This window comes from Aquarana catesbeiana, linkage group LG09 (assembly GCF_042186555.1).
Source record: "Aquarana catesbeiana isolate 2022-GZ linkage group LG09, ASM4218655v1, whole genome shotgun sequence".
NCBI classification, from domain to species: Eukaryota; Metazoa; Chordata; class Amphibia; order Anura; family Ranidae; genus Aquarana; species Aquarana catesbeiana.
This window is the reverse complement of record NC_133332.1, coordinates 119,613,390-119,632,735: the sequence shown is the minus strand read 5'-3', so window position 1 is coordinate 119,632,735 and position 19,346 is coordinate 119,613,390. Positions and strand designations below refer to the sequence as shown.

The 19,346-nt window shown below is 47.5% G+C and overlaps 1 protein-coding gene and 1 long non-coding RNA gene across 5 annotated transcripts in view; one reads left to right on the top strand and one right to left on the bottom strand.

Annotated features, from left to right (window-relative positions):
• LOC141108025 (integrator complex subunit 6-like) overlaps positions 1 to 563 on the bottom strand; it is a 182,606-nt gene extending 182,043 nt beyond the window's left edge. For 2 of the 4 annotated variants that reach the window (XR_012235996.1, XM_073599199.1), the window contains exon 1: positions 146 to 475. Coding sequence is in view for 3 of the 4 variants with exons in the window: in XM_073599199.1 (XP_073455300.1) it covers positions 146 to 256 (111 nt within the window). In the remaining variant the exon portion in view is untranslated. The other 2 variants (XM_073599200.1, XM_073599201.1) reach the window with 2 other exon arrangements.
• LOC141108027 (uncharacterized) lies at positions 108 to 9,021 on the top strand. Its single transcript, XR_012235997.1, has 2 exons — positions 108 to 1,402; positions 8,667 to 9,021. It is a non-coding gene; the product is annotated as an uncharacterized lncRNA (long non-coding RNA).
• Positions 9,022 to 19,346: the final 10,325 nt, after the last annotated feature.

Genomic DNA, 19,346 nt, shown 5'->3' with positions numbered 1-19,346 from the left:
GCGGGGACACAAACACAACAAGGGAGGGGGGAGTGAATATCACACAACAAGCCAATAACCCCCCCCCCATCCATCCATCCATCCCCCTCCCCGCTACAGACCACCGTCCTCCCTCCGAGACTCACACACAAGTCCCGTCCGTTACCTTCATAAATATCTCAACCGCGCCTTTGGCAATATCCAAATACGAGGTCCCCAGATACGTCCGCTGGTTCATAGAGGCGGACGTGTCTATGAGGAAAAGTAAAATAGGCATTTTCAGCGCATGCTAGGCGGAAGCGCCAGCCTAAGCTGCCCCGAATGTCGCCGTGTTATGTCCCCCCAGGCCGGGGAGGTCTGCTCATCTACGGCACTTAGTTAGGTTTGGCGGTTAGAGGGGAGCGGGGGGGGGGGTCGCCCCCTCTGTATAGAGGGAAGACGTCTCGCACGGACGAGCCGCCCCTTCTACTGCTCACTTGAGCTCTGAGTCTCTTTACCGTGTTCACTGATAGATAACTTCCCTCACCTCACCGAGCGCACCATGTGACCGTGCCGCGCCGCCATTGGCCCGACGTCTTTGCATATTCATGAGCGGCGCTTGTCCGCGCGCCACGTGACAGCCCGCCGCGCCATTGGCTGGCGAACGCTCTGCGCATTTGTATATGTATTAGGCTGGGTTCGGCCTCTTGCAGAGGTTGGCTTCTGGGAGTTGCAGTGTGTTGAGGAGTTCTGTATCGGGGCTCATGTTTGGATTGGCTCAGATAGGGGAGACTTTGTGCCAGTCTGATTATTGAGAGGGAGTGCTGGTGAGGAGGAGGAGGATGATGCTGCTGGCAATACACTGAGATATTTGATAGTTGTGGGCAGGCGGGCACATGGTGCATGTGAGGTCAGGAGCACATTGCTGTCCCCAAGGCATGCCGGTTATCTCTGCTTCATGTGACCTCACACTCCAGGCCGCTGGATTATCTGTATGTCATCAATCCTGCACCATGTATGGCACTGCATCTAAAACCTTGTTAAAGTCATTAGAAAGGCCGGACATTTGTTATCTTAAAGTGGTTACAAACTCTGAAAAAAAAAACCTGCAAGACAAAGGCATGCTGAGCTAGTATGCATCTTATACTAGCTCATTGTGAAATACTTACCTTAGATCGAAGCCCCCACAGCGGTCTCTGCACACCACTGTGACCGGCGACATGTCTCCCAGAGTTATTTCTGGGTTCGCAGGCTCCGGCACTGTGATTGGTCGGAGCTGCGGTGACGTCACTCCCGCACAAGCAAGTGGGAGCCGCCATTCACGGCACAGGCTCTGAAGAAACCGCACGAGCGGGCCGCTTCTACAGTGCGCATGTGCCGAAGTCATCGGAACGTGTGGATACAGTGAAGGTGTAGGTTTAAGAGATGTTCACAGTACCTACAGGTAAGCCTTATTATAGGATTACCTGTCATAGAGTGGGCTTTTTCTCTGCCCTTGACTGCTTTCGTTCGATAATCAGACATGTACAGTTTAGGATTGGCTGGTGTGTGGTGGTTGGCTGGGAGTAGTGGAGGTGGGTGAGGAAATATAAAATAATAATGGTCTTCTTCACCTTTCCTTCTTTTGCACTATGTGCTAAACTTTGTAATATGAATATAAATAAATACCAAAAAAAAGGATTACCTGTAGGCAAAGTGGTGTAACAGGGTTTACAACCACTTTAACTACTTCACCTCAGGAAGATTTACCCCCCCCCCCCCCCCCCATGACCAGGTTATTTTTTGTTGATGCCGCACTGTGGTATTTTAACTGACAATTGCACAGTCTTGCGACGCTGTACACAAATTTTTATTTGTTGCACTATAAACAAAAAACAGTCGACAATTTTGAAAAAAAGTGTGTGTATATATATTTACATATATATATTATATTTTTTTCTTTCTGCTATAAAACATATCCAGTAAAAAAATCAAATTTCTTTATCAATGTAGGCCAATATATATTCTGCTACATATTTCTGGTAAAATCCCAGGGCAGGGATCGCATGCGCAGTCCGGGATCCTATCCGGTGACGCCGTTGACCGGCGCTGAGCTATGGCGTCACCCGCATAGGCGCCAGGGCTATTTAATGGGATCGTTTTCCCATTATGGGGCTGGATGTTAGCAGAGACAGTGGTAGTTTGCTCCCTCCTTGAGCTCTTCTGAGGTAGGCATGCTTGGCACATTTGACCATCTGCATTTTTTTTATATGTGGCCATTGGCTGCTCTGTATCTATTTCTCTATTTTTGTGTTTCATTACCTCCTATTTATTGCCAGCTCTAGGAATTTTCCTGGTTATGGTGATTTCACCACACTTCAAAGCATCTTTATGGGCTTGCCTTTGATTGTTTCCCTCCTTACAGTGATGAAACATTATATGCATTGCACTCATTCCATCAGGGTAAGCACCTTTTATATATCAGCCCTGTTTTTGATTGAACCTTTGGATGTTGCCCTGGCAGTGTCTTTATTGGCCAATGCATAATTGTATAAATATCTTTGGTGTGTTACACACATATATTTTTCCTACATCCTTTCCTCATTGTTTGAGACTCTCTGGGGGTTATTTACGAAAAGCAAATCCACTTTGCACTACAAGTGCAAACTACAGGTGCAAAGTGCACTTGAAATTGAACTGAAAGTGCAGTTGCTGTAAATCTGAGGGGTAGATCTGAAATGATGGGAAGCTCTGCTGATTTTATCATCCAATCATGTGCAAGCTAAAATGCTGTTTTTTATTTTCCTTGCATGTCCCCCTCAGATCTACAGCAACTGCACTTCCAAGTGCACTTTCAGTGCAATTTCAAGTGCACTTTGCACTTGTAGGTTGAACTAGTGCAAAACGGAAAATTGAATACTTGCCTTTCCGTAATTTTCCTTTCCTGGTGCCTACCCATGGCAGCATACCAATGGTTGGTTGCTCCGCCCCCGACCAACCCACAGGACCACTTTAACTCTATAAATAAAAGAGTTGTTCCTCCCCACCGTCATTCTTGTAACTAGAGCTCAGAAAACTAAGGATTATTGAAGGGAGGGTGTTTGCTGCCATGGGTAGGCACCAGGAAAGGAAAATTACGGAAAGGTAAGTATTCAGATTTCCGTTTTCCTGGTGCCTCCATGGCAGCATACCAATGGTAAATAACTTGCTTACAGGGAGGGTACTGCAATAAGAAATTTAATGAAAAACTACAGCCTTGACATCTGTAAGGTTCTTTCCCCAAATTCCCGGGAAGTAAGAACCGCTGGGTCTACACTATAGCGAGACATGAAAGTGTTGAATGACGACCAACTAGCTGCTCGGCAAATTGTCTCAGGGGAGACCCGCGCCAATGCTGCCCAAGAAGAGGCCATTCCCTGAGTGGAATGCGCGCTGACCGCATCTGGGACTGCCAGACCACTAGCCCGATAGGCCCTTTGGATTAATTTTACGATCCAGCTTGCCAAGGTCGTCTTGGATGCTGCCATTCCCTTTCTGGCGCCTTTTGGGATGACAGTCTTTGATCTTTGCTAAACTGTTGTGTTGAGTTTAAATAGTGTCTCAGGGATCTGGCTACATCTAGCTCATGTAATCTTGAAGACTCTGGATCTTCTCCAAATGCTGGGAGAACCCATTCCTGATTTAAGATGATAGAGAGAAGGTACCTTAGGAATGAATTGATGGATGGGTTGCAAAACCACCCTGTCCGGGAAGAAGGTGATGTAAGGTTCCCGTGATCCTAGAGCTTGGATTTCTGATACTCTGCGAGCCGAGGTGATGGCAATCAAGAATACTGCTTTTAAGGAAATGTCCTCTAGTGTGCAATCTTCTGTGGGAGCAAAGGGAGGATTTGATAGGACATCCAGCACAATCGTCAAGTCCCATTTGGGGTTTAATGCTTTCCTGGGAGGTCGCAATCTCAGGACTGCCTTCAAAAAGCGTTCGACCAGAGGGTTCAAAGCCCATCGTGTATCTGTCAGGGCTGAGAGAGCCGAGACCTGGACCTTAAGAGTGTTTAGACCTAAACCTAGATCCAAGCCATTCTGTAGGAAGAGAAGCACATTCTGGACCCCAGGATCCAGGGGATCGAAATGATTAAGCTCTGCCAGTTCTGTAAATTTTCTCCATATTCTGTAATAGGTGGAATTAGTGGAAGACTTCCTTGCCTGTAGAAGTGTTTGAATAACATTATGTGAGCACCCTAAATCATCCAGCCTTTTCTGCTCAATTTCCAGACCCTCAAGTCTAGGATTTCCGGATGCAGGTGAGAGAAGTCGTTTTGAGACAGAAGGTCGTTCAGGTGTGGAAGAGGAAGCGGTCTGCATACAGCCAAGTTGACTAGCAGTGTGAACTACGGTCTCTTGGGCCAGTATGGGATTACTGCCAAGACTGTGACTTTCTCCATCGTCAGGCGCTGAAGAAACCTCAATATCAGAGGAGTCGGAGGAAATGCGTATCCTTTCTGAAAATTCCAAGACTGGGCTAGAGCGTCTACTCCTGCTGACCCTGGGGACGGGAACCTTGAGAAGAACAGAGGCGTCTTCGCGTTGAGTGGAGAGGCAAATAGGTTGATTTGGGGGGTGCCCCATTGTTGGCATATCCAGTCGAAAACCTTGGGATTCAGGGACCACTCGTTGATGAATGATCCTGACAAATGGTCGGCTAACTGGTTCTCGGACCCTAGGATGCATGAGGCCCACAGGTTGATTAAGTTCCTCTCGGCCCAGGTCAGAATGGGCGTCACTTCGCTGAGTAGAGACCTGCTGTGTGTTCCCCCCTGGTTCTGGACATAGGCCACTGCCGCTTTGTTGTCCATCTGTAGGAGTATGGATTTTCCTCTGAGGTAGGTAGCTAAATGTAAGATTGCCATCCATGCCGCCCTTAGTTCCAGTATGTTCGATACTACCGCCTCCGAATTGAACTGCCATCTCCCTTGACTAGTTGACCTTGGAAGTGCGCACCCCAGCCCAACTGACTTGCGTCTGACGTAAGAATGGTCCATGAGATGGGCCCTAGGGAACAGTGAATCTGCAGGTTGGATGGTCTTGTCCACCACCAGAGACTGGACTTCATTATGGATGTGACTAATTTCCTCTGATCCAGGCGATTCTTCCCCCATGTGCCAGAAAGCCCAGTTGGAATCCCCGCAGATGCCACCTGGCCCATTTCACCATGGGTATACAAGAGGAAAGGGAGCCCAGGAGACTCAGACAGTCTGATGCCAACATGGAATGGCTTGCCAATACTCTCTTTACCTTCCTTATCAGGACAGGAATCTTTTCTAGGGGAAGTGAAACTGCCCTCTCTGGAGTGTTGAAAAGTGCTCCTAGATATGTCATCTTTTGTGTAGGTGTGAGCTGGCTTTTCGAGTAATTGATTAACCATCCGAACTTGCTCAGGGTGTCTAGGACCAGCCGTACATGCATTTCTAGGCTCCTTTTGTGCTAGGATAGAATGAGGATGTCGTCCAAGTAGTGAAGCACTCAAATCCCTTTTTCTCGAAGAGGAGCCAGGATTGCCACTAGCACCTTGGTAAAGGATCTGGGAGCTGTTGAGATCCCGAACGGCAGGCATTGAAACTGTAGGTGTAAATCGCCTACTTTGAAACGTAGGAAAGGTTGAAACTGCTGCAGGATAGGTATATGGAGATATGTGTCTTGAAGGTCTATAGAGACCATCCAATCCCATGGCTGTACTGATAGGATCACTGTATTTAAGGATTCCATTTTGAAATGCTTTGTACGGATGTATCTGTTTAACCTCTTCAGGTCCAACACGGGCCTCCAGCCGCCCGATTTTTTGGGAACCAAAAAGACTGGGGAATAGAACCCTGAGTGTTTTTCCAAGTCCGGAACTGGAACTACTGCTTGCTGCCGGATAAGAATTTGTACATACTGAAGAAGGACCTCTTTCTTCTCTTTGGAGGTTGGTATCTTTGTTGGCTGGAATGAAAAGGGTGGGGGCCGTTTTCTGAATGTCCAGAAATGCCCCTGAATGACTGTGGAGACTGCCCATTGATCTGTACAATTCTCCACCCAAACCTGGGCGAACGCCCTGAGTCGAGCTCCTACTGGAGCGGTTTGGGTGGATAGGGAGTCAAAAAGACTTCTGGCCCTCAACCGTGGATGTTGAGGTTTTCGGCTTCCCCGCCTTCAAGAACGTTGCCTGCGAGCCCTTCCAGCCTCTTCTGTACTCCCTGCCCGGGCGGTATGTTCTGGAGTCTCTTGCTCTCTGCTGACCAGCTGGACGTGACACAAATCTTTTCCTCCTGCTTCTGTCCTGGGGAATTAGACCACTTTTCCCTCCTGTGACTCTGGTAATCGCTGCATCCATTTTGTCGCCGAACAGAGCTTTCCTATTATATGGTCTGCGACACCACGATTGTTTTGAGGTTGGGTCGGCTGACCATGGTTTTGGCCACAATGCCCTTCTGGCAGTGATGGAATACAGCATAGCTCTGGAGGAACACTTGAGGACATCAATGGCGGCCTCCGCCATGAAATCTGTGCCAGCTTCAGCTCATCTAGTGCTTTGATGATCTCGTTAGACCCCACCCCCTGTCTGAGGGCTGTCTCAATATTGTCTGACCATACTCTAGTAGCCTGAGAGATTGAAGTCAGGGCTACTGCTGGCTTACATGCCCCTCCTGCAGCTTGATAAGATTTTTATAGATCTGAATCGATCCTTCGATCAAGTACATCCCTGAAAGAGACCGCATCCTCTAGAGGCAGTGTTGTATTCCTGGCTAATCTCATAATTAAAGCATCTACCGTTGGAAGCGAATCAAAAAGCTGGGCATGTGCTTCAGCAAGTGGGTATAATTTGAGAAAACGATTGTAAGCTAAGGGTCTTTTATCCACCTTCTGCCATTCATCTGTCACAACTTCCTTTATTTCTTCCATTAAGGGGAAGGTTGATAATTTTTTTTCTTCAGGTGTGGAAAATATTTCTTTGCTTTAGATGGAGGCTCTGGATCTTCCTCCCATTGAATTGCGTCCTTTACCGCATTGATAAAGGGTTCCACTAGAGCAAAATCAAAGGCTGAAGCATTCTCTTCTCCCACATCCGAATCGCTTTCAGAAATAACCTCTGTGTCTGGCTGTGGATTGGGTGTATTCACTGCTGCTTCATCTGCGGGTGGGTTTGCTTGATCTTGGGATAAGGCTAACTCCCGGATAGAGTCTTTGATCATTCTTTTGATTGATTCCATTGACTCAAGTTTCTCTCTCTCTTTGGCTCCTGTAGCTTCCAGGAGGCATTGACCACATACCAATTTATCAGGGAGGGCTTGTTTGCCACACACCCAGCATGCTTTCTCTCCTGGATAAACAGGTCTGTGCTGGGAGTCCTGTTTACTAGAGGTATGTCGGGATGATCTGTGCCCACTGCGGGAAGTATGGGCCGAGGACGAATGAGAATGACCCGAGCTCCTATGGTCCTTTGATCTTCTATCCGTAGAATCTCTATGTGATGATCTGCGGGAAGATCCGTGATGCGGGCTAAGACAAAAAATAGAAACAAAGACAAGGGTGTTTCAATCAGCCCGGGGTGCTCTTTTCTCTTGATAAAAAAACTTACCTGAAAGTTGCAGCCCTTACCTAGTGGTATGTTGAGGATCTTTTTGATGCGGCATTATAGTACTATGGACAGCTGAAAAGGAACGATTAAAATTTAATATAAAAGTAGTTAAAAACAAAAAAGGATTTTGCAGAGGGAAGAACAACAAAAAAAATACATACACACACACGCACAAGCATTTAAGCATTCAGGGTTTTAGTATGCCGAACAAGGGAATATATATAGGAGAGAAAAACTGGCTCCTGTTAACCCACCAAGCCCCAAAAAGATCCACAGAAAAACGGGCTCCCATACTTATCTGGAGCTTTTAGCAGCCCAAGCAATGGGACTCCATACTGCAGGAGAGCATGAACCTGCAATGGTCACACCATAAAGCGGTGAGGTAGGGCTGAGCGCTTGATCCTGTAGGAACGAGGACAGAGAAAAGAATGACGGTGGGGAGGAACAACTCTTTTATTTATAGAGTTAAAGTGGTCCTGTGGGTTGGTTGGGGGCGGAGCAACCAACCATTGGTATGCTGCCATGGAGGCACCAGGAAAGTGGATTTGTCTTTCGTAAATAACTCCCAATGTTCCATCCTTGAGAGGTCAGCTTTCCCTAGCCTCACTGTCATATATATATTATGGGCATCTAATTCAGGTGCATATCAATAATGAGACACTATACATATATTTTATATACATCTTTAAGATTGCCTACCCGGCACAGTCTCTATAAAATTAGAGACATATTTCATCAGCAAGTCCTTGCTGTGTCACCTTTACATATGTTTTCTTTTCTTTTTTGACAGTTTGTCTGTTTATTTTTTGTACTGTGTCCTGGCTCCCACACTCGCCTGGGAATTTGCCCTTAGGGGCCTATAGATGTTCTTTTGATTTGGTCAGTCCAGCCAGGGTAAGCTTCTATGTCTATTCTACATGGGGATACAGTTATGGGTTGGAATTGCTTATATGACATATTATTCTCAGTATTGTTTGGATTTTGAACCTGCTCGCCTCTATGGCAGATTTGAGAAGTGTCAATATATGTTCAAATCCTTGCAATCATTATTGTATGTATTTTTTGACTTGTTTGTTTAGAAGCTTGATTATTTATACGTTTGTCCTTTATAGAGATATCTACATATAATTTCTCTGAAAGTGAACTCCTGAAGAAGCAGCCATAAGTCATACCGCGAAACATGTTGAGGTTGAACTGATCTGGGAAGACATTCCGATTCCTTCCCCTGGATGGATGCACGTCCAACTGCTCAGTTCTCCTTCAGAGATTCAATTTATATGTATTGTATACTCCCTCTCCTCAGGACCTTTTTAATCATGTCTTTGTCTTACACATTTGTATAAAAATATATAAATTTATTATGTAAGTCCTTACCATACCATGAGAGTCCACAGTTGCCTCAGACCCTCTGCCTTTTGTTTTTCCAAAGTTTGAAAAATAGACCTGATCCTTAAGTGGTTAAAGTGATTGTAAAGTCTCCCTTTTTTTTTTTATAACAGTGGTCTTGCACAGAGCAGCCTGGATCCTCCTCTTCTCCAGCCCCTCTTCTGTGCTCCTGGCCTCTCTCTCCCATTGAGTGCCCCCCCAAAGCAAGCAGCTTTCTATGGGGGTACCTGAGCCAAGCTGCAGCTCCGTGTGTCCATTCAGACACGGAGCTGTTGTTTGGTCCCACCCCCTCTCTCTCCTGATTGGCTAACTGACTTTGATTGACAGCCACAGGAGCCAATGGTGCCACTGCTGTGTCTCAGTCAATCAGGAGAGAGAGTCCCGGACAGCCGAGGGACTCGTGGACAGAGATGGGCTCAGGTAAGTATTAGGGGGTGTTGAGGAGGCTGCTGCTCACAGAAGGCTTTTTATCTTAATGCATAGAATACATTAAAGTAATTGTTAAGTCTTGTTTTTTTTCCCTATAAAAATAACAGATGTTGTACTTACCTGTTGCAGTGGATTTGCGCAGAGCAGTCTGGATTTTCTTCTCAGGTCCCTTTTCAGAGCTCCTGGCCTTTCCCTCCAGTTCAGTTCCCCCAGAACAAGCTGCTTGCTCTGGGGACACCCAAGCCAAGTCACAGCTCCCTGTGTCCATACAGAGCCCTGGCCCTGCCCCCCCATCCTGATTAGCTTGCTGACTTTGATTGACAGCAGCGGCAGCCAATGGCACCGCTGCTGTGTCTCTGCCAATCAGGATGGAGAATCTTGGAAGGCTGAGACATTCGCGGACATCGCTGGACAAAAAGGGACCTCAAGTAAGTGTTAGGGGGGGCTGCTGCACACAGAAGGCTTTTTATCTTAATGCATAGAATGCATTAAAATAAAGATAAAAAAACCTTTTGCCTTTACAACTCCTTTAAGTGGTTAAACTGACCTCACTTACAGACCGAAGTTCATCCCTTTGATCTAAAGAAGCGACCGATACAATGTTTCTTTTTATTTCTTAGCACTGAGCAATGTAATAAACTTTGCGGTTTTTGTTTTCTTTTTTTTTTCTTTATTAGCTCTGTGCAGAGAATAGCACTGCACTTGTTACATTAGAATAGGAAACCGCCGACACAGGTGCCACAAGCAGCACTCAAAACCTCTTTTGCCTGCACTCGACTCCTTCCCCATCAGCAGAACAGTCAAGTGTCAGTGAGACACAGCTTCTGCCACTCAAATCCCAGAATTCCCCACGCCGCACCTGCACTGAGAGGGAGGCACTGTGCCCCCACACATTGTAAAACATGGGAAACATTGTTTGGTCCCTGTTTCCAGGAGGAGGACTGTCATTGGCCACTGCTAAAGCCAATCACAGTCCTGCTAGACCCGTCCACCATCTGGAGAAGGATGACTCGCTTGGTTGCCACTACTAATCTCAGAAAGAAGGGATTTCACGGTGACTGAGAAAACCACAATCAGGTGACAGTTTGTGGAATTACTGTTGAGCTTCTGGGAACTTTGTTGACATTATTCCTGAACCTTTGCATCACTTACTACTGAACCCCCCTGCACTGTGTCCCTTTAAGCCACAGCCAGGATTCAGCGCAATGAAGATCACACACAACTTTTCCTGTGGTGCAGAGCACCACACTTTTTCTCAGCTGCGGGGGTCAACTTATGATCTTGCACACAGGCCCACTGCCCACTGCTTTCAGAAAATACCCCTGACTTGAGCTCATCATTGCGCATCCATTTCAGATGTTTGTATGTGACATCACATACAAGCACGTGGGCTGGATGAGAGAGGTAGATCAGCAGGATGAGTGTGCCAGGACAGGTAGATGTGTCTCATCTCTGCTTCCTTTCACCACTCTGCATATCACACATATCATAGATGAGGAGAGTGTACAACAGTGGAGAAGATGACCAGGAGGGTACAGCAGTGGGGAAAATGAGCAGGAGGGGTTCAGAGGTGGGACAGAAGAGCAGGAGGGTACAGCGGTGAGGCAGATGTGCAGGGAGGTACAGTGGTGGAAGAGATGAGAAGGGGCTTCAGCAGTGGGACAGAAGAGCAGGGGGGTACAGTGATGGGGCAGATGAGAAGGGGGTTCAGTGGTGGGACCGAAAAGCAGGGAGGGTAGAGCAGTGGGGCAGATGTGAAAGGAGGTGTATTGGTGGGACAGATGAGCAGGGGGAACAGAGGTGGGGCAGAAGAGCAGGGGGGTACAGAGGTGAAACAGATGTGCAGAAGGCCCTCGGGGCTTTTACACTGGAATCAAAGCAGCGGCACTTTCGGGTCGGTTTGCAGGTGCTATTATTAGCGCAATAGCGCCTGCAAACCGCCCCAGTGTGAAAGGACCCTTACATGAATAGTGGAAATGCTAGATTAAGATGATGAAGGGTGTTGAAGCAAGATCGCGTTTTTTTTACGATTAATGGTGCAGCTCTTCTACAAACTATGGGATATTTGTATTTACTTATTTTTTTATCTTTTTCTTTTTTTTTTTTTTTTTTTTCTTTTCTTCCAAACTTATTTTTATTCAAGTTTTAAAAAAAAAAAAAAAAAAAACATATAAACATATACAAATTGGTTGCTTAGTTTGTACAGGTATATCAGCAAGTACATCAGATAGTCAAAGTGAGTAACCACCATGACACCTACATGGGATACAAATATCACTTTCCTCCTGCCGAGAGGTAGGCTTCGGTTGGAGTAGTAAATAAAGAAAAGGCCTACAGAAACAGATAACCATTAACCAGGGGCTACATTTATTCCTCGATTCTATGATGTAATGGCTAGAACTAATCAATAATCACTGGGCAATATTCATTTCCTCCATCCACCTACTCCAGACTTTATCAAATTTCAGCTGGCAACCTCTATTGGCATAGGTATCTTTATATAACGGAAGACTGTCATTAACCAGACGTTTCCACTGAGCGCTTGAAGGGGGATAAGATTTTTTCCATTGAAGTGCTATGGTTTTCCTAGCATAGAATAAAAGCAACCCGATCATCGTGCGTTTAGCTATAGTGGAAACTAGGTTTTTTATTAGGCCCAGCATGCAGATCTCCATTGACAGTGGTAGATTAGTCGATGCAATCTTATTCGTTAGAGCAAGAACCTCCCCCTAGAATTGTTGTATCTTTGGACAATGCCAGAAAATGTGAGAAAAATCTCCTGGGGTGGAACCACATCTCCAACACTCAGGAGAGTGGGCGGAATTCATCAAATGAAGTCTGTGTGGGGTAAAATACGCCCGATGTACTATTTTGAATTGCACTAGTCTGTCGCGTATAGAAACTAGCGACCTAAAGGGAAAATCCCAAACATCATCCCAATCGTCGCTGTCCAAAGCGGGAATATCACGCTGCCAACGGGACAAAAGGCCGTCCAGCGGTGGGAGAGACACATAGACCAGATGCGCATATAGGCGCGATGTAAGTTTCTTAGTGCAACCAGATCTAAGTGTGTTCTTCAACTTAGACTGAGTTAAAATACAGGAGGAACGTGGGAATTGAGCTTCAAATGCGTGCAAAAGTTGAAAATAGCGGAACTGGTAATGTTGCGGTAGGTTATACTGAAAGGAAAGCTGGGGGAAGGAAAGTAGTGAGGTGTGAGACACCACTTGTGAGATTAGTTTTATACCGTATCTGGTCCATGCCTGAGGGTCTATAAGTTTATGGAAATGTGGTAAGTTAGGGTTTAACCATAAGGGGGCATTGGGGGAAATTTCAGTCTGAGTGTATTTTTCGATGACTAGACCCATTCTCCAGGCCCGCAGGGTAGTAAGCATGGAAGGGGTTAATAAGTATGGGGCACATGGGCCTCTATAGATTAAATATCGAAGAGATTCCCAGGAGCCTGCCACCGTGGCCTCCAGAGCGGAGGCCGCGTTGGTTTTATCGGGGTTTAACCACCAGGCCACTGTCACAAGCTGTGTCGCCAAGAAATACTTATAGCAATCCGGAAAAGCCATGCCACCCTGTGCCAGTGGCCTCATCAATGTCGACAGCTTGTATCTGGGTGGTGAGGGGCCCCAGAGAAACTCCAAGAAACGTTGGTTTAATTTAGTAAAAAAGGATTTAGGTATCCACTGCGGAGAATGGCGGAGTAGATAAATGAATTTGGGAATGACCTTCATTTTGAGCAGATTAACCCTTCCCCAAACCGACAGGGGCAGATTATTCCATGCCTTAAGTTTGGCTTTCATGTCCCCCACTACCGGCTCTAAATTTAGTTTAAGGAAATCTGAGGCTTGAGCGGAGACATGGACCCCCAGGTATTTAAAAGTGTCAACCCATTTCAATGGGCTGTCTGAGGAGGATGTGACTTTTGCTGCCTGATCTATTGGAAATAAAGTAGATTTTGACCAATTAACCCGAAGGCCCGTTACTGTAGAGAATGTATTGGGGAGTGACAATGCACCCTGAAATGATGGACCCGCGTCCCCAAGAAACAGGACCATATCGTCCGCATACAGGGCTACCCTCTCCTCCAGCATGCCAATACGAAGCCCCTTAATGTGAGGCGATGTGCGAAGGGCCTCTGCAACCGGCTCCATGGCTAGAGCAAATAAAGCCGGAGAGAGAGGGCAACCCTGTCTGGTTCCCCGGAAAAGTCGAAATGGAGTTGAGAGTCTAGAACCCAGGCGTATCGATGAAGTAGGACACCTATAGATCACCTGCAACCATGATATAAACCGTAGTGGAAAACCCATTCTACGTAGGGTCTCCCACAAAAAGGGCCACTCTACTGTATCAAACGCCTTTTCTATATCTAATAGGGCTATGGCCCTTGTACCAGAGTTGTTATGTTGGGCATGGATGTTGGTGAAGAGTCTCCTAAGGTTGACATCAGTGGACCTTTTGGGCATAAATCCTGTTTGGTCAGGGTCAATAACCGTAGGTAGCAGTGGGTATAAACGGGTAGCCAACAGTTTGGTTAAAATTTTGAAATCATTATTTAATAAGGCAATTGGTCTATATGAGGCACATAACTCTGGATCCTTGAGGTCCTTATGGATCAGAGTAAGATAAGCCTGATGCATTGAAGGGGGCAGATCACCTTTGGACAGACAGTATACAATTGAGCTAATATGGGTGCTGTTATTTTTTTATCTTTATTTTTTTACTAATAATGGCGGCGATCAGCGACTTATAGCGGGACTGCGATATTGTGGCAGACAAATCGGACACCTAACTGACACTTTTTGGGGACCAGTGACACTAATACAGTGATCAGTGCTAAAAATATGCACTGTCTCTGTACTAATGACCCTGGCTGGGAGGGGGTTAACATCAGGGGTTATCAAAGGGTTAATTGTGTGTGCCTAGCCTGTGCTTACTCACTGTGGGGGAGGTGCTTTGACTGGGGGAAGGCAAAGATCCATGTTCCTGCTTTGCAGAAACACAGGATCAATACCTTCCCCTCTGACTGAACAACAATCTGCCTTTTTTACATAGTTGTTGCACATTACTGTGTGGTGCTGGCGGCAACGCTGCATCCTGGCCTAGGCCGACAAGGCCCAGGCCTAGGGCAGCACTTTGCAGGGGGGCAGCACAGAAAGAGTCCCCGCTGGCTAGCGCTACACTGTTAGCGTATCACCAGTCTTATGGGGAGGACTGGGCTGAGAGGAAAATTATAAGAAGACAGGGGAAGGGGGACACCTTAAATTCATCCAACTTAGGTTTTTAGAGGTATATGAAGGGGGTTTCAGTGACCGGCCAAAAATTACCTACCTTAATTATTATACCTCTAAAGTCACAAGTACCCTTTGTTGATTGACTCGACGATACTTGGTCAGTAGGGATGAGCTTCGTGTTCGAGTCGAACCCATGTTCGACTCGAACATCGGCTGTTCGCCCGTTCGCCGAATTCCGAACTTTATGGGCCGTTCGCGCTAAATTCGTGTGGCGCGTCACGGCCCATAATTCACTGCGGCATCGCAGTGCATTGCTGGCTGATGATTGGCCAAGCATGCACTATGACCCGCATGCTTGGCCAATCACAGCGCCGTCAGTAGAGAGAGCTGTAATTGGTCAAAGCCAGGGTGGCTTTGGCCAATTATGGCTCAGGGGATTTAGTACACACCCCACACTATATAAGGCCGCCTGCACGGCGGCCCTGTGTAGTGTGTGTTCTGGTGTGCTGAGAGATAGAGAGAGAGAGAGACAGTGTCATTTGATTTGAGTTAGATAGATTAGGCAGAACAGTCAGTCAGTTAGCTGCACTTACAGTGTATTGTGTATATATATGCATCCCAGGTGTTGCATATATATATATACACTGTATTCAGTTTAGCTAGATCCGTTCCTGTTATCTTCTATCTAGACTATTTACATTTAATGCAGTGCGTCCTGCTCACAGTGTTCAGCTAGATCCGTTCCTGCTATTTACATTTAGTGCAGTGCGTCCTGCTCACAGTGTTCAGCTAGATCCGTTCCTGCTATTTACATTTAGTGCAGTGCGTCCTGCTCACAGTGTTCAGCTAGATCCGTTCCTGCTATTTACATTTAGTGCAGTGCGTCCTGCTCACAGTGTTCAGCTAGATCCGTTCCTGCTATTTACATTTAGTGCAGTGCGTCCTGCTCACAGTGTTCAGCTAGAGCCGTTCCTGCTATTTACATTTAGTGCAGTGCGTCCTGCTCACAGTGTTCAGCTAGATCCGTTCCTGCTATTTACATTTAGTGCAGTGCGTCCTGCTCACAGTGTTCAGCTAGATCCGTTCCTGTTATCTTCCTACTGACAGGCAGGCTTGTCTGGTTACAGTATATAAAGCTACCTGAAGAAAATTACAGGTGTTCTATTTGATCCTATTAGTACCACGGTCAGGCAGCTAGACTATTTACATTTAGTACAGTGCGTCCTGCTCACAGTGTTCAGCTAGATCCGTTCCTGCTATTTACATTTAGTGCAGTGCGTCCTGCTCACAGTGTTCAGCTAGATCCGTTCCTGCTATTTACATTTAGTGCAGTGCGTCCTGTTCACAGTGTTCAGCTAGATCCGTTCCTGCAATTTACATTTAGTGCAGTGCGTCCTGCTCACAGTGTTCAGCTAGATCCGTTCCTGCTATTTACATTTAGTGCAGTGCGTCCTGCTCACAGTGTTCAGCTAGATCCGTTCCTGTTATCTTCCTACTGACAGGCAGGCTTGTCTGGTTACAGTATATAAAGCTACCTGAAGAAAATTACAGGTGTTCTATTTGATCCTATTAGTACCACGGTCAGGCAGCTAGACTATTTACATTTAGTACAGTGCGTCCTGCTCACAGTGTTCAGCTAGATCCGTTCCTGCTATTTACATTTAGTGCAGTGCGTCCTGCTCACAATGTTCAGCTAGATCCGTTCCTGCTATTTACATTTAGTGCAGTGCGTCCTGCTCACTGTGTTCAGCTAGATCCGTTCCTGCTATTTACATTTAGTGCAGTGCGTCCTGCTCACAGTGTTCAGCTAGAGCCGTTCCTGCTATTTACATTTAGTGCAGTGCGTCCTGCTCACAGTGTTCAGCTAGATCCGTTCCTGTTATCTTCTAGACTATTTACATTTAGTGCAGTGCATCCTGCTCACAGTGTTCAGCTAGATCCGTTCCTGTTATCTTCCTACTGACAGGCAGGCTTGTCTGGTTACAGTATATAAAGCTACCTGAAGAAAATTACAGGTGTTCTATTTGATCCTATTAGTACCACGGTCAGGCAGCTAGACTATTTACATTTAGTACAGTGCGTCCTGCTCACAGTGTTCAGCTAGATCCGTTCCTGTTATCTTCCTACTGACAGGCAGGCTTGTCTGGTTACAGTATATAAAGCTACCTGAAGAAAATTACAGGTGTTCTATTTGATCCTATTAGTACCACGGTCAGGCAGCTAGACTATTTACATTTAGTACAGTGCGTCCTGCTCACAGTGTTCAGCTAGATCCGTTCCTGTTATCTTCCTACTGACAGGCAGGCTTGTCTGGTTACAGTATATAAAGCTACCTGAAGAAAATTACAGATGTTCTATCCCAGCTTAGTGCAGCTACAGGCCATTAGTATGTCTGGAAGGCCAAGAAGGAGAGGCAGACAGTCACAAGCCAATAAGAGAGGGCAAGCAGGCTCTGTGTCTAGTGCTGGTCGTGGAGACGGTGCATCCTCATCAGCACGTGGCCATGGGACACGCTTGGCCTTTTTTTCGGCAGCTGGCCGTGTTGAGCCGCAACATGCGGAAGACTTGGTCGAGTGGATGACCAAGCCGTCCTCATCCTCCTCATCCTCTCTCACCCATGCCCAGGGTGCTTTGTCTGGCAAAGCAGCGGCCTCTTCTCTCAGCTCAATGTCATCAGTGACTCCTTCCCTAGCTCCACCATGTCCTCATGAGGATTCCCTCGAACTGTTTGACCACAGTGTTGGGTACATGCTCCAGGAGGATGCCCAGCGTTTGGAAGGCTCTGATGACGATACTGAGCTCGATGAAGGCAGTAACATGAGCACGGACAGAGGGGGTGCCCAAGAAGGACAGCAATCTGGCAGTCATGCTCCCCCTGCTGCAGCATACTGCCAGGTTTGCTCCAGTGATGAGGAGGGAGGGGATGATGAGGTCACTGACTCAACGTGGGTGCCTGATAGGAGAGAGGAGGAGGAGGAGGAGGAGGCGGCGGCACATCACCAACGAGGCAGGATGCCCTCCAGGGGCCAGCCTAAGGGCAGCACATTGACTGCATCACACCCCAAAGCTCCACATGTGCAGGGCGCTGCAGTCTCTGCGCGTTATTCAAAAAGTTCTTTGGTGTGGGCCTTTTTTGAGACGAGTGCATCAGATCGCACCGCTGCTATTTGCAACATATGTCTCAAGCGTATCTCGCGTGGCCAAAACATCTCCCGCTTGGGTACCACATGCTTGACCAGACATATGTTGACCTGCCATGCAGTTCGTTGGCAAGCGTATCTAAAAGACCCACACCAAAGAACAAAGAGGATCTCTCCTTGCTCCTCATCAGCTGAGATTTCCAACCCCACTAGACCTTCAGTCCTCTCTGAGACCTGCAGTGAGAGGAATGAAGGTGTAGAATTAGGTGTGTCACAGCCAAGTACTTGTGGGCAATCTGCTTTTGGTACACCAACGTCAGATTGTACCAGGCAAATTTCCCTGCCCCAGCTGCTGCACCGCCGAAAGAAGTTTGCTCCCAGCCATCCACATGCCCAGCGGTTGAATGCTAGCTTGGCAAAATTGCTAGCACTTCAACTGCTGCCTTTTCAGTTGGTAGACTCTGCCCCCTTCCGTGAGTTTGTGGAATGTGCGGTTCCTCAGTGGCAGGTACCCAAACGCCACTTTTTCTCACGGAAGGCGATTCCGGCTCTCTACCGGCATGTGGAAGGCAATGTCCATGCCTCGCTGGACAGGGCGGTCAGCGGTAAGGTGCATATTACCGCTGACTCATGGTCCAGCAGGCATGGACAGGGACGTTACCTAAGTTTCACGGCGCATTGGGTGACTCTGCTGGCAGCTGGGAAGGATGCAGGACAAGGTGCAGTAGTGTTGGAGGTTGTTCCGCCACCACGCCTCCAAAATGCTGATTGTGACACACCTCTCTCCTCCACCCCCTCCTCTTCTTCTTCCTCCATGGCCTCTTCCTCGGAACTAGCGGTGCTCCGTAGGCGTTCAAGGGGCTACGCAAGTACGCAGGCCAAAAGATGCCATGCGGTGCTTGAGCTGGTGTGCTTGGGGGACAGGAGCCACACTGGGGCAGAGGTTCTGTCAGCTCTGCAGGGGCAGGTTCAGAGGTGGTTGACGCCACGCCAACTTAAGGCAGGAATGGTGGTTTGCGACAATGGCACCAACCTCCTCTCTGCCCTCCGACAGGGACAAATGACCCATGTGCCCTGTTTGGCTCACGTCCTTAACTTGGTAGTGCAGCGGTTCTTGGGCAGGTACCCGGGCTTACAGGATGTCCTGAGGCAGGCCAGGAAAGTCTGTGTGCATTTCCGCCGGTCATATAATGCCAGTGCTCGGCTGACGGACCTCCAAAAGGAGTTTAACCTGCCCAAGAACCGCCTAATCTGTGACATGCCCACCAGGTGGAACTCAACGTTGGCCATGCTGCAGCGGCTGCACACGCAGCAGAGGGCCATCAATGAGTACCTGTGCGACTATGGCACCAGGACAGGGTCAGGGGAGCTTGGTTTTTTTTCCCCACGCCAGTGGGCCATGATCAGGGATGCATGCACTGTCCTGTCACCATTCGAGGAGGCCACGAGGATGGGGAGCACTGACAGTGCATGCATCAGTGACACTGTCCCCCTTGTCCACCTGTTGGAGCACACGCTGCGTGGAATAATGGACAGGGCACTTGAGGCAGAACAGAGGCAGGAAGAGGAGGACTTCCTTAGCTCTCAAGGCCCC